Source organism: Saccostrea echinata, unplaced genomic scaffold (assembly GCF_033153115.1).
Source record: "Saccostrea echinata isolate AGI-Se365-2 ecotype Australia unplaced genomic scaffold, CSIRO_AGI_Sech_v1 ptg000047l, whole genome shotgun sequence".
Classification (NCBI taxonomy): Eukaryota; Metazoa; Mollusca; class Bivalvia; order Ostreida; family Ostreidae; genus Saccostrea; species Saccostrea echinata.
Window position 1 is genome coordinate 15,988,856 of NW_026889796.1, and position 15,475 is coordinate 16,004,330.

The window sequence follows — 15,475 nt, forward strand, 5'->3', positions numbered from 1 at the left end:
TAAACAATTTTTAGTAAACACATCTTGGCTTTGTAGCTACCATGAATCAGTGTGTTACTGCACAGGTTTATACTCTTATGCTATGTTGTTTTTTCAGCCCCAAGGATCTGAAGGAGGAGAGTCAGATTATGTAAGTACTCACACCTTTTTTTGGCTTTAGTAGTTGTCTTAATTTAATGGGTAAATTGACATTATGAATTATATGGGTACCTGTATTGCATTCTAGAAGTAATATTTCAAGACTTTTTTTTATAAACAAATTGTAAAAAAAAGTATATATTTTTTGCAGTCCCTTAAACCTTGGGACTGAAAATGATTCTTTAGTACATTGTATTTGATTACATTTTAGATGAATGGGGAACCTGAGTGGGAGTATGAAACCATTCCACTGGAAAGGGTAAGTATGCAGTGTTTATAATGGGGGGGGGGGGGGGGGGGGGAGGGGGATAAATGTAACTGTTCCACTGGGAATTTACCAGTAACTTACAAACTGAGTACTTACTAGATGTTGAAATAGGCAAGGTTATACCAAATCTCCAAGGTAACAAGGTTCACTTTGTTATAACCTTGATCTGTTATAACCATGTGGACTTGGTGACAAAAATGAGGTTTTAGTCTATAACTGTGTTATTAAAGTATTATTTGGGTATTATTTTAAAAGTAGATTGAATTGTAGGTTGTAGTTTTCCTTGGCAAGGCCATCTGTTTTCCCACACAAAAAAACTATTCATAGTGTACGTTTGTTCATTGTTTGCCAACAGCAGAGGCAGATTCAAGGAACTTCTGTTATTCTGTTCTGAAATTGACAAGAAAGATAATTTACTGACATAAAAACACAACAATGCTTGCAATTCATTGCAGTGTAAATGTAACTTTAGGGACAATATTAACATACATATTACTCTTGAGCCTGCAAGTAATCTGGCTTAATAGCCTCTAAGGGTCAGATTATTCTGTATTGGAACTCGCAACATACTTCCTAGGAGTATACTAGTATTTTTAGAAGTTAATATTGATAGGTTCTATTTTGGGGAGGAATTTCGGAAAGGTTCTGTCTATATGTAGATATTGGTAATGATTTTTAGTAACCAATGTCTCAATTTATTTTCAGGGAAATACAGGATTAGGGTTCAGCATTGCAGGAGGGGCTGACAACCCTCACATGGGGGATGACCCCAGTATCTTCATCACGAAGATCATCCCTGGAGGAGCAGCAGCAGAGGATGGAAGACTGAAGTAAGTAAACAAGATCCTGTAATAAACACCTTAGTTGTGCGTATACTGGTCAATTACAATCTTAAAAAAATAGGCTCTACAGTATACTGGTCAATTACAGTTTTAAAAGAAATACTGTATACAGGGTTATTTTTGCCCTTTCACACTTGCATATAATTTTACCCTGTTTTAAATTTCACCCAATCACAGTTCTCTTTAATTTTTAGAATTCGGCCAGTTTTAAATTTACCCATCTGTGTGAGCAGGGCGAAGGGGGCAAAAATAAAATGGGGGTGAAAATTTCCCTGTATCAGTAGACACTACAGTATACAAGTCAGTTTATGGGGACTTGTAATAGACACTCCAGTATCTGGTCAGTTTATCTTGTGAGAGACACTACTGTACATTGGTCAGTTTTCTGGGCCTTGCAATAGACACTACAGTATACTGGTCAGTTTACAGGGCCTTGTAATAAGCACTACAGTATACTGGTCAGTTTGCAGGGCCTTGTAATTGACACTACAGTATACTGGTCAGTTTACAGGGTCTTGCAATAGACACTACAGTATACTGGTCAGTTTGCAGGGCCTTGTAATTGACACTACAGTATACTGGTCAGTTTGCAGGGTCTTGTAATAGACACTACAGTATACTGGTCAGTTTTCTGGGCCTTGCAATAGACACTACAGTATACTGGTCAGTTTGCAGGGCCTTGTAATTGACACTACAGTACACTGGTCAGTTTTCTGGGCCTTGCAATAGACACTACAGTATACTGGTCAGTTTACAGGGCCTTGTAATAAGCACTACAGTATACTGGTCAGTTTGCAGGGCCTTGTAATGGACACTACAGTGTACTGGTCAGTTTGCAGGGCCTTGTAATAGACTATACAGTATACTGTTCAGTTTTCAGGGTCTTGTAATAGACACTACAGTATACTGGTCAGTTTACAGGGCCTTGTAATAGACCTCCAGTAACTGGCCAGTTTACAAAGCCTTGAAATAGACACTCCAGTAACTGGACAGTTTACAGGGCCTTGTAAAAGACACTACAGTATACAGCTCAGATTTTTGGGCCTTGTAATAGACACTACAATATACTGGGCAGTTTAATTTACCTTGTGAAAGACAATACAGTGTATTCATCAGTTTATGGGGCTTTGCAATAGACACTGCAGTACACTGGTCATTTTACCGGGCCTTGTAAAAAACACTGTGATATACTGGAAAGTTTACAATTACTTGTTGTAGCCACTGCAGTATTTTGGTCAGTTTACAATGCTTTGTGATAGATACCACAGTATTCTTGTCAGTTTACAGGGCTTTAGGGTGAATGAATTATAGAAGAGTCATAGCGAATGTCTATTTACACACGTTAATTGTCTGAAAAAATGACATTTTTAATGATAGGCTGCTAGGCAGGCACCATTCATCTTGAATAGCCTAGAAGAAAATGAATTCAAACATAACCGAGCATAAATCTTTGTATTTCATCAACCTATTTAAAACAGAAGACTGAGAGACAAAAAGAGAAGGCTTAAGACACTGACTAATTGTGGAGCAGATAGGATTTACATGGGAAGGTTCAAATAAGTTACATGTATCTTTTAATCTTGTTATTGTAAAGTGATTGCTAGGCTCCCATAGAGTGGACTGACATTTTAACACACTGAAACTGTTCTGTTTTGAAATCACACTGACTACCTAATTCATAGAAATTCTCTGGTTTTCTCCTGTCTGTAAGATTGCATCACTAGAATATGAAATAAAAAAAGAACTGGGGGAACAATTCAGGGAATGATAGAGTTACATAGTAAATCTGTAGCACATATTGCAGCACAGATGCCATTGTTTGATGAGATAAATATTGGATCAGCCTAGTAACTGACTTAATATTCATAGAGGACCAAATGATAAGCTGTAACTTAATATTACATATTTAAAGTTTGTTATATTTTTTGCTGCATAAAATGTTAAGAATTATCATAGAATAAAAAAAAAATATCATAAAGGATTTAGAGAGGATAGTTTTTACTTTGTGTTTACTGTTACATTGTGAAATCTCCAGGTCTTTCCAAAAGTTTTTGAATTTTGTTAATTTTTGTCTTAAATGAGTTGTCATATTAATTTAAGCATGATAGTAAAATAAAGAAGAGACGGATTTATGGAACATGTTCTAGCTTTTCACGGACTTATTCAACACTGGAGTTGTCGAGAGAAATTTAATCATTTTATTCGTATGCATATCTTGTGACATTTTAACCTTTTCTCAAAATTAAGCTTTATATTTCCTGACTTTGTAATAAAATTGAAGCTCAGAGTATATTTAAGGAATATTTCTAGTTCAGTTTTGTAGGATGGGCAAGAAATGTGAGGTCAGGGATAAGGTCAAGGTCACAGAGATACTAAAACAATTCAAATGCAGATCTCACTGAACTATTTGTTTTAAAAGCAATAAAATAGTAGACAGATAGATATGTTTAAGAGAAAAATATATCAAGATTTAAAATTAAAGCCATCAGAAAAAAGAATTAATAGGAAGATCTACTTTCTTGTGCACTTTTCTACACATCTTTATTTGTATATACATTATGCTCTTCTCTTGTTTTTCATTTTATCAAATGTGATCCCTGTGGCAAGGGAGTTGAATGTATAAAAAAAAGTTGATATTGGTAGTGGTGGTAAAGATAACCTAATTAATGAACCAAAAGGAAGTTGTGCGCAGAATCAGTAGCTGGGTCGGATCTCAAAGATAAGCATTAACTATATTGGATTTTGATGTGCAGCCATTTAACTTGCTTTACAGTAAGTTACTAAATCATATTTGTACATTAAAAAATTATGTTCCATTCAGCTTTCTCTTGTTACTCTGTAGTAAGTGGCCTCATTGATGGAACCGATGTGGATTATCCTTATAACTATAGCTGATGCTAAGAGATCGTGGTCAGTGTATGATGCTAAGTTGTTGTAATGCATATCAACATATCAAAAAAAAACTTTTGGGGGGGAAGAATAAATCTATATTTTGTCGTGATTCCAAGTAGAAATTTTAGACTCCATGTATGAGAGATAATTGATTGTGGATGAATTATTTAACAAATCCATTAACTACAAGTATCAGCCTCTAAACTGGCCAATTGTCATCCTTTTATCTTGTTTGCTCGGGTTTGAAGTTTTGTTGACTCAGATTTCATGTTTGGGAATTGTGAGCCTCTCGCCAGACTGCCGAGGGCTGTACTGGTTCCCACTCCTTCATTGTCATCTCTCTGGTCCTTTAGTCTAGGACTGGTGCTCCAGCATCAGGGATTTCCGACTCTCACTGATCTCGAAGATCCCAAATTTTTTAATGAGATAACAAGAAATTATGAATAATCAATACTAATTTTATTTCAGTTCTCTTGTAATCAAGTTACCATAGAAATTGAATTGTCTTCAGATTTTCCATCATGTTCTGGTTTTGAATTATAAAATATTTTGTCAGACTTAATTCTTTTTTAACAGTGTAAAGTATTTTTTATTGTGCATGCATCAGAGTGAGTGAGAGCGGAATGTTCTTTTTTTAAGACCCAAAAAGTGATGTATTATCAGATTCCATGAAGTTGAGACAGTTTCATGTGGGATCCGACAGATAAATCAAGTGTTTGAAGCGGTAGCAATAATTTCCTTTTAAAGCCTGTTTAATATGTCATGTATGCCATAATGAAAGCTCTGATAGCAGTGCTCTGTATCAGTGGCTAAGGACTGATAGATGCTAGGTTGGTTTCCATGGTTTTTTAGCTGCTGTTTCATGTTGCCAGGAAGGCAATTCATTGTATTTAAGAGACCTAATTTTGTCTTTTCTTCTTTCTAAAGTGACAGAATTTTTTTAAAGAATTATTTATTTATTTTGTTGTTATTTTTTATGGGTTTGGATAATCAGTAAAAGTTATTGTTAATGAAGTTAATTTTAAAGTTATCAAAGCAGCTTTGATGTAAAATGTGCATTGTCAATGCACTAGGTAGCTTGTTAAAGTAATGGTACTTTTTATGTATGATTCTAGTTCAGAAATGGAGTAAAAGGAAAAATTCTGGACATCAGAAGTATAATTGTGTATAACAGGAGACATTTCTCTGTGGTGACTGACTACCAATCTAATGATTTTTTTTTTTGTGCTGTACTCCCCCTATCACGTATTTCTATGGAAATCAAGACTAGCGTTAAACTTGACCATAAAGTCTCATTACCATTGGCAGAATTTTCTTAGAGGTGTAAAGCTGACATTTTACATATATGCCTTCTTTGGTGAGGGTGTTAAAATAACAGAGTGGGGTTGGAGCTCTTCTCAATAAAATGGAAGCACTTATCACAGTGATTGGTGTCTGTTTAATTGTCTGATGGCAGTTTCTAGAGAGGTAGCCACCATAATGACGAGGGATTTGTTAGTCCTTATTAATTATTGAAGGCCCTCTGCAGGCAAGGCAAAACACAATAGTGCGGGCTTGTCAATCAGTTAGACTGGATGCTCCCTCTTATAACAACAGAAGGTTGTAGCCTAATAACTCGCATCAATAGACAGATACTGAACGTTTGCTTTAAAAATAAAAAGGAGATTAATCTCATCTATAGATATAGATATATACTTATCAATTTATGGAACATTTATATTTGTCATGCCTGATGAGTTTGTTCTCCATGACGTTTTTCGTGTGGAGGCTTATAAAAAAGAGAAATATGAATTCATATCAATCAATGGAGCCTTCTGTGATGATTAGATGATAAAAGTGTCAAAGAACTTCAGGAATTTCCAGAGGTTTGAGCAAATATTGCATGACAGAAATCTGGCTCTGCTTAAAGTTTTGTTTTGTGCTGTGTGAAATACCTGATGCATGGACTGTCTACAAGAAGTTTTATATTGAAGACATGTAAAAATCAAGCGATTTCTGAATTTGTGACACTGACTGTGAAATTTTATTTGTGAAAAATGAAGTCCAAGAAGATTTTTTTATGTGAGTCTGGACATTTGTATTTTTTGTGACTGATACTACAACCACTTGACATTATGTACATCTTCCCTGGGGATCAAATTTTTACCTGTAACAGTTCTACTGAGCTGTACATAGTTCAGATACACAGGTACATAACTACATATGTATCATAAGTATGTTGAATAGCACTGTATATTTTACTTTTTTTCTTTCTTTTTTTTTTTGAAATTTAGAATCAAGAAATTTGACAAAAATGTTACTGCAAATTTGCAATAAATGTTACTGCAAATTTGCAAGAAATGTTACTGCAAAAAAAAAAGAAGCTAAAAGTTAGAAGACCATTGAATCAGATAAGATGGTAAATATTTAGCTGTTGTGAAATTGCATGACTGGGTTCTGTTAAGACTTTGGTACATGTTTATATTGTTTTCTGTAATCTTTCAATTTGCAAAGTTGCAGGAAAAGTAATTGATATGTACGTGTCGCAACTCTTTTTTGTACATATACCATTCATACTAACATCCAAATTATGAATTAAGAAAAATTTCAAAAAATTCTGTTGTGTTATTTTTTATTTCCAGTCGTAGTTTTAGGTCATGAAGTCTACAAATGAAAAAAAAAAAACAAAACAAAACAAATTGATGAAATACGGGTATTTCAGAGTTGAAGAATGGCAGTAATGTAGATCACTTATTTTTTATCTGGAGGTTGTACAATATTTACATGTTTTTTTTTCCAGAATCAATGACATTATTGTGAAAGTGAATGAAGTAGACGTATCAGAAGCTACACATTCGGAGGCTGTAGATGCTCTCAAACAGGCGGGCACACGAGTCGTTCTGGTAGGTCGTCTCTAGCTTGGCACACGAGTCGTTCTGGTAGGTCATCTCTAGCTCTGAGTGTAATTCACAGTATAACATGGTCATACAAGATCACAATTCTATTGTCTATCAGCTAAGCAAAGTTCAGACCTGCAGGTCTCAAGACCATAAACTTAGAACATATTAAGTCAAAATTTTAAATAAGTATAACTTTCGAAATAATTTTGAAAATAGAACTAAATTTTCATTGTGTTTGTATTTGAATATATATATATATATATATATATATATATATATATATATATATATATATATATATATACAGGTAACTCTCGATGCCTCGAAGTCCGTGGGACCGAGGAAAAACTTCAAGAGATCAAGAGTTCGAGTTTTCAAGAGTCCGGAATTTTCGGGATTGTTGACAGGTTAAAATTAGTCTTACCGGATGTAATGATTTTCATGCAGTGCCAATCTTTTACGCGTGGTTTTTATAAAACAACGATATTTTTTCGTAATTCAGATGAATATATCATTAAACTGAGTAAAGCAAAATTTAAATGTCCATTTAAAGGTGCTTATTATATAATCTTGTATACACATAGCCACTTCGAGGTATCGAGGGTAAATTCTAATAGAATATGCATATCGGGACTGCATTTTGACTTCGAGGGATCAAGGGTTTCGAGAGATCAAGAGTTCGAGAAATCAAGAGTAAATTTGCTTAGTTATATAGTGGAAAAATTCGGGACCGGAGACTCACTTCGAGCGATTAAGAACTTCGAGAGATCGAAGTTCGAGCCATCAAGAGTTACCTGTATATATAAACAAACTTGCAAATTTTGAAATGGTTGTATTTTTCAATACAGTGCGGACTCGTTATTACGATGTTCATTTTGTCACGGTAAAATATCGTAATACCGAGGGCAACGTAATAAAAGTTCCCAATAAAATCCAGTAAAACATCGTTTTGAAAGCTTGTTGTTGTATTAGGAGGTGTATTTTTCTCCTTTTGTTTCCTTCTTCTGTTCAAATTCTTCATTAAAACGCTTTATACATATAATTTATTAATAACTTATCTTGAATAGATATCTTCATGATGCTATTTCTTCTAGTTCCTTCATTTTAAAAGAAATGTGCACATTTTTTATAAAAACTTAGGCAATCTTCATTTATCTGCCGCCATTTCCTTTTACTTTTACTTTCGTTTCTATCTAGATAATGCGTTCGTAAAATTTTCAATGTCTTCGTATCGTTACTACATAAATAACAACAATGGGCGGTTTTGGGTGTTCAATGAGCTTAGAGCTGCAGTGAACAACTGATGAAAGTGGGCAGTGTGATAGGCATATTCCTGGACAGGATCTGAGAACACACAAGCTAAATGTCAAAATAAATTTGAATTTTTAAATTACTGAACAGATTTCAATTAGCAGTTCAGCAATTATCGATTTGTATTTCTGTTGACACCTGTGAGGTAGTCCAAGCCACTATCCAAGCTGTTAAAACGTTAGTGGAGTTCAAATTTTGCCAAAATTATGTTTGATACCCAAGCTGTCAATTCCCTCTGTTTAACTGCAAACGAAATTACACATTACATATTTAACATACATGCATACGATTAAATGTAACCCTTTATTTAATAAATTAATTTTACTTATTAACCATAGAAAAAAAAAAAAATAAAATAAACTTTACAGAGATAGATAAACTAGAGACTACATTTATAAATAAACAGTTTAAGGACATACGCAACGTACCTTACCTACTGATAATTTTTCAAGATATTCTTAATTTAAGATTATAGTGCCATCAGATGTTCGTCGACAAAAAATCAGCATGCATTACCAGAGGTTTTGAAAAGATATCAATTGATGAAAATTATTGTATTATTTAAAGAAAAATACACAAAAATTACTAAACATATATTCTAGATGTTTTTTTTATCCAAACTTGTTTTGGAAGAAGTGTACAACAGCATATATAGACATAGAAATGTAGCACACAATTCCTTTAAGTAGTGGAACTCTTCAACTCCAAGGAAGAAGACAATAAAGTGCAAACTACGTTGCGCATGTCCTTAATTGTTTATCAATGGCTTTGACACGTCTCCAATTCCGCTAGAACAGTCAAGGTGTGTGCAGTCAAGCGTCACTAATCACCTAACGGCCCTGCAAGTTAACACTCTGTCAGAGCACAGGTGTTTCAATGTTTATTTAGCGTCTCCTTAATTGTCTACAGTCGATCAACACTGAATAAACACGGGGTGAAAAAAAATTTTGGACAGAATTTTTACATCGTAATACCGAGTCCCAGCATTTTAGGACATCGTAATAAACAGTTCTATTTTGTATAGATTTGTTAAGAAATGGTCTTGTGCTTTGAATTTACAACGTAATAAGCGTTCTATCTTATAAAACCGTCACCGTAATAACGAGTCCGCACTGTATACAGTTTTTAAAAATCAAAATCTAAATTTTGACTTTCAAGTCTGTTTTCAGTTTGTGATCTTGGGGGCTAGAAGCAAAACAACTTCAATACACGTAGGAGAAAAAGGAAATCCCATGAAATTGGCTTCTTAATCTAGGGATCTGACATGGTTTATTGTAATGTACAGAATACACATTATCAGGTTATTGTAGATCAAAAAAAAAGGACAAGTGCTTATTGTAATGGAGATTGTTACAGTAAAACTCAGTTGAAGTAAAGTCCTGGGGACTTCTATATCTGTAATTTGTTTTATCTGTATAATGAATTCATAAAGGTATATAATTTAGTGAATTCACAAATAAACATGTTTGCTGTTTAATAAATTTCAAATATAAATCCGTACTTATGAAAAAAGTGTCAGTTCAATATTCTAATTTTTTTAACTCTATTGGATGCAAAATAATAAATTTGCTATATACGTAAGTTTGTTTCATCAGAATTTGTTATAGCTAAAATTTTATAACAGATTGTAAAGAATGTTGCCGAAGACCAAAAAAAAAAAAATTGGCTATCACCCATAAATTTGCTATTATCATACATATGATTATAAAACTAGTTTTACTATGTATCCTCAATTCTCATTATATCGCGGGTTTCCTTGTATCGCGGTATTTCCCAAAAATTAGGATACATAGCCCAATTCCTTACAAACTCCACTAAATAATGCAAAGCTTTCTACTGATGAGACCAACACTTCACATTTCAAAGTATTTCTTTGAGGAAACACCCTTATAGCCAAACAAGTATTAGACTATCAGACTTCATCACAGGTATAAACATTTGATGTCATGCTTTGTGAATGACTTCATATTTCATGCTTACAGTTTAAATTTCAAATTAGGTAATTGAGAACTAAAGTAGATACAGACATGTAAGTATTATAACCAGTCAGAATTCAGGAAATATCCCAATATTCCTTGCATTCTTATTTGATGATGTCATATAGACCCATAATGTGTACGTTCATTCTAAATCTTGTCTTGTTTCAATGACATGTAATAAAGTTGTGGTCATTTTAAAATTAATTAAGCCAGTCATATTTGAGTTCATGTGTTTTTTTTTTCTAATACATTACTTGATAGTGCCTTGTGATATGTGCATATACATATAACAAATAAGTTGTATAGATTTTTGCATTAGCCAGTCAGAACCAAGGATATGTGTACTTGCATGTTAATTCAATGAAACCTTTTCATACAGACTTCATCTTTATACATATTTTAAAATATGAGAGCAAAATCGAATTTTAAACAACTAAAGGCATTGTGTTTTACAAATGCATTTGTTTTAAGCTATACCATACAATTCTAATAAAAAGAAAGTCTGTTTGCCCACTCTATAGTAGAAATGGCTTGAGGAGGTCTCTTTTTTCATAATTTCTTTCATATAATTTTTTTTGTTTTTCTTTTATTGCCAGTTTAAAACCAGAGGGCAGAAAAAAATAATGGAGCTAGGGCATAAATTGCACATTACCGAACTAATGAAATGGATTCATGTTTTGGTTTATTGTTGTTTGATCATCATTCAGATTTATATGAAGAGTTGCAGCACCATTATATGTTCACTGTACTCTGTGCCATTCAATATATATTTGTCATTTTCCAAGCATGAATGCAAAACAGAATGGATTATCAAGGGTAAACTGTGTCACATTGCTTTGTTACCTTTAGGCAAGTTTCTCTTGTTTTCAGTTTACTGAAAGGTTGATGAGGTTGTCTGTAATGTAAAATGCTGCATAATGATGTTATACAGGCAAGGCTGTATTGATGTGTCTTTATTTAAGCTTGTTTATTATACCCCACTTGATGACAAGGTTGAATCATGTAATGGATATTGGTAATGATTTGGTAAAAATTGGAACTTAAAGGGACTTCATGTAAAATGGGAGATAATTTGATAAAACCGATGAAACAAGTTGCTGATTTGCTTAATTTGATATAAATGATTTTAAAAAATGGCAGAGAATAAATTACCATTGAAAAATAAGAGGACATTGGACTTTTTTGATAATGAGTTCCATTTCTTTATTAAATTTTCTGGTATTACAATAAATATAGAATTTATTCATTAATGTATACGGTAATTTTTGCCCCATCTTATTTTTGCCCTTTCACACCTGCAAACAATTTTGCTCCATTTAGAATTCGCCCAGACACAGTTCTGTTTAAGTGATAATGCTTTTATCTCTGAATTCACCCATTTTAAATTTGCCCAATTGCGACGAGGGTGAAAGGGGCGAAAATAAAATGGGAGCGAAAATTTATATTCAAACTGTTTTGAACCTTGATCTTAGCCTGGTGTCATACCTCCCTATGTGCCAGCATTGAAAAAGGATAGAAATTAGGTAAAGGGTGTCTTTTTAGGGTCACTCAGTTGACCTATCGCAATCCAGTTCATGCTTTGACCTTCTTGTGTAATTTTTTTCTTCTCAATTTTGACTTCTCAGGAGAAAAATTCGGCTAATTTCTGTCATACTATTGCATGATGAGAATTCAAGTTCATTCAAACAGAGAGCAAGGTCCCTTTTCAAAGGGAGTCTGTTATGCAGATAGGATGGGATCATTTTAAAAATCATCTCCATAAGAAAAACCAAACATGAAAAAATGAAACTTGAGTGGAATCTTTGCTATGTAGTGAAAATTTGATTTATTCAGTCCATATAGCCCATGGGGCTAGCTCAGGACTACAAAAGGGGCCCAAAGATTTATAAGAAAAGGCTTTCAAGTGTTTTAAGAACTACAACATGTACAAGCTAAGGTACACAATTTCAAACTTATGTGGAAACAATCTATTATATAGATTCCATTTTGTTCACACCAAGACCCATAGGGCAGGGATGAGGCTGCAATGGCCCAGTGTTCAAAGTTTTTAAGAAAATATATGTATATTAGGATGGGAAAAAAATTCTTTAAAATTTTTCTTCTCAAGAATGACAAGTCTACAAATTGTCACATTTGCATTTTGTAGTGTCAATTCAAGTTTGTACATTCCATGGCCTTGTGGGGCAATGAGTTTGGGAATTTGGGACTCCAATTTGTCTAATTTATATGCAAGCATCTATATGTAGTCAGATTCAGGTTTCTAGAAATCATGGTCCCAGGGGCAGGGATAAGTGATTAGAAATTATTGTTCATCTATATCTGTAGTGTGAATTTTTGAGAGTTTGTCAAATCTAAATGCATCATATATGGCTATTCGATTACACCAGAAATTTTAGGAGAGTAGAATGTTTTATTTGATAATATGGAAAATGTATTGAGTTTATAACTAGATCTATATGTTTGTTATTTCTATCTTTCAGCATGTGAAGAGGTTAAAGGCACCTACAGAGAATATTCAAGAGATACAGCTTATCAAATCAAATAAGGGTTGGTATCTTTTGTTGCAGGACTCAAAATGCCTACAATCACTATCAAATATTGATATATTTATTTATGTAGATTATTAAAAGCCAAAATTGCTTTGTAAATAGCTTTAAGATGTCACTCAGGATGCAAAATTGTGATTAAAGTTGTAACATTAAATAATCTTGTGTGTATTTTCAGAAAATCTCCTACAATACCAGTGGTAAAGAAGTCCATTATTAAAACATTTATGAACCTCCACTTGAAATAAATAACAAAATTAACCCCTTTCCAGCCTCTTTAACCCACATCTTAGCATGGTCCTGTACTGCATGATATTTCTCTTCTGCTTCAGGTCTAGGGTTCAGTATAGCGGGGGGCATCGGAAATCAACACATTCCAGGTGACAATGGGATATTTGTCACCAAAATCATTGAGGGAGGGGCAGCAGAACAGGATGGCAGATTGGCTGTGGGGGACAGGCTCATTGCAGTAAGTTTGAATATACAAAATGTTGTATTTTAAATAAGCTCATTACTGAAATCCAATCATGTAAAATAAAACAAAATTTATTTTATTACAAACTTATTACTGCTATAGTTGTTCAGGAAAAGGAAAGCTAGCTTACAAACTACAGTTAGTTTGACCTTTAATTGTAAAACTAATCGACAAACAATAAGAGAAAAAAACAATGTTTCATTAGGTGAATGACACAAACCTTGATAATGTGACACATGAAGAAGCAGTGGCTGCACTGAAGGCTACACAGGAAGTGGTCAACTTGACCATCGCCAAACCATCTTATATACCAGACAATGTCAGTCAGGACCAGGCCACTCCACCATGTAAGTTTGCCTTGGACGGTTGGATATAAAATATATGCCTCAAAGAGTTATGCTGTAAGCCTAAATTTTATTTAAATGTAATAAGAATTGTTGCTGCCTCTGCCTTTCAAATGATTGTTGCTTTGAAGAAGTGTATCTGATAATTCCTATATATACATGTAGTTAATGCACTTTTACATGTTTGTTTGGAGTCCACTGGTTACAGATTAACAAGGAAATTGGGAATTACAAAAGATTAAATAAAATAAACAATTAAAGGAGTAAATATTCTTGCTGCTGTCTGCAATTGGTTTAAAATTCTTGGAGCAGGCCAATTTTTCAAGTAACCATAATCCCTATCTGGACCAAATTTACATGGATGATGCATCTTTGAATGCATACTACCAGACTAGATGCTGCATCTAACCTTTTTTTCTAGAAGAGTAGCCAGGTTCTATATATTTTTTGGAGCAGGTCATTTCCCAATTAACAATGAGCCTTATTGAGGTAGAATTGCAGTATATGTTTAACAATGGTTTCACACCTTTGTTGACTGTAAGAAATTAGTAATGTATATGTTGAAAATGTAATATATATGTTTTATAATGTATAAGAATATTTCAGTGTATGTTTTACATGTGAATATTAATACAGTCCCTGAAACGTTCTACTTTCCCACTTGAACAGTGAGCGAACGCAGAACGAACGGTGAACGAACGCAGAGCGAACGGTGAGTGAACGATGTGTGAACGCTGAACGCAACTTGGTGAACGATATGTGAACGCTGAACGGTAAGCGAACGCAGAACGCGAACGGAGCGCGAGCGCAAAGTGAACGGTGAACGAACGGTGAACGCAAGATGAACGATTTATTCGGAATGCCTCTGACCTTTTCCTTGCATTGTAACTATTCTATTGTATTCGAATGCCTGGTTCTGAAGAAAAATAAATAAGAAATAAATAAATAAACAAATCAATGAAAATTGTCCTAAGAAAGATGATACATGCACATTAAGTAAAATTATTAATTTAAGTTTCTTACAATATTTTCTGCACATATGTACGATGTTTAAATTCAACTTTTTGATGACACGATTTTTATCGCTGTAAAACATTGTAATTCTTACCGAACGCTGTAGTATAACAGTTGAAATTCATCTAGTTGTAAAATAAATATGTTCATTCTTATTTGATATAAAAAACCATTACAAATAATGTGGATTTTAGAAGAGAAAACTACGGACTTATAGAATGAATTACAACGGTTGTAACAGCCATACAAGGCGATTCCGTGTAAAATAATGAGAAAAAAAATATTTTACAAAGGTATGTGGACGTATTGCATAAATACACTCGTAGTTTAAAATTTTAATGCAATAATAAACTTATGTGTCAGTTTTATTTTTTATGATGATTTATTGAGCAGACTTCTACATCTATCTGTAGACATTTCCCAGCCGTGATTATACTCGGACAAGATGATACAAAGAGGCAATCGTATTATTTGTTATATATTAAATTTTCAGAACTTGATATTTAAGTAATATGCTGTCATAGTTTTATTAAATAGACAAATGAGAGAGAGAGAGAGAGAGAGAGATTAGGTTTTAGCCCCCCTCCCTTCCTCAAATGTTTGTACCTATATCAAACAAAAATTCTAAATTTTTTCTAAATATATCAGGCAGTGACAGCATTTTTTTTTATCAACAAATCCATTCGTTTTACAGTCATAATCGGTTTATATTTTCCTGCTTCAAGTTCACACGAAGTCCACGTGCTTGACCTGTCAATCAAAATCATTCGACACTGTGCAGGTGTGA

At 33.6% G+C, this 15,475-nt stretch overlaps 1 protein-coding gene across 5 annotated transcripts in view; it reads left to right on the forward strand.

The window, feature by feature from the left end:
• Nucleotides 1-15,475, forward strand: part of LOC133202597 (disks large homolog 1-like) — a 58,547-nt gene that overhangs the window by 17,936 nt on the left and 25,136 nt on the right. For all 5 annotated transcript variants that reach the window (XM_061338436.1, XM_061338438.1, XM_061338437.1 and 2 more), the window contains 7 exons: nucleotides 98-130; nucleotides 350-397; nucleotides 1,112-1,236; nucleotides 6,920-7,022; nucleotides 12,790-12,856; nucleotides 13,188-13,324; nucleotides 13,536-13,677. In XM_061338436.1, coding sequence (XP_061194420.1) covers nucleotides 98-130; nucleotides 350-397; nucleotides 1,112-1,236; nucleotides 6,920-7,022; nucleotides 12,790-12,856; nucleotides 13,188-13,324; nucleotides 13,536-13,677 — 655 coding nt within the window. The remainder of the gene's footprint in view (nucleotides 1-97; nucleotides 131-349; nucleotides 398-1,111; nucleotides 1,237-6,919; nucleotides 7,023-12,789; nucleotides 12,857-13,187; nucleotides 13,325-13,535; nucleotides 13,678-15,475) is intronic.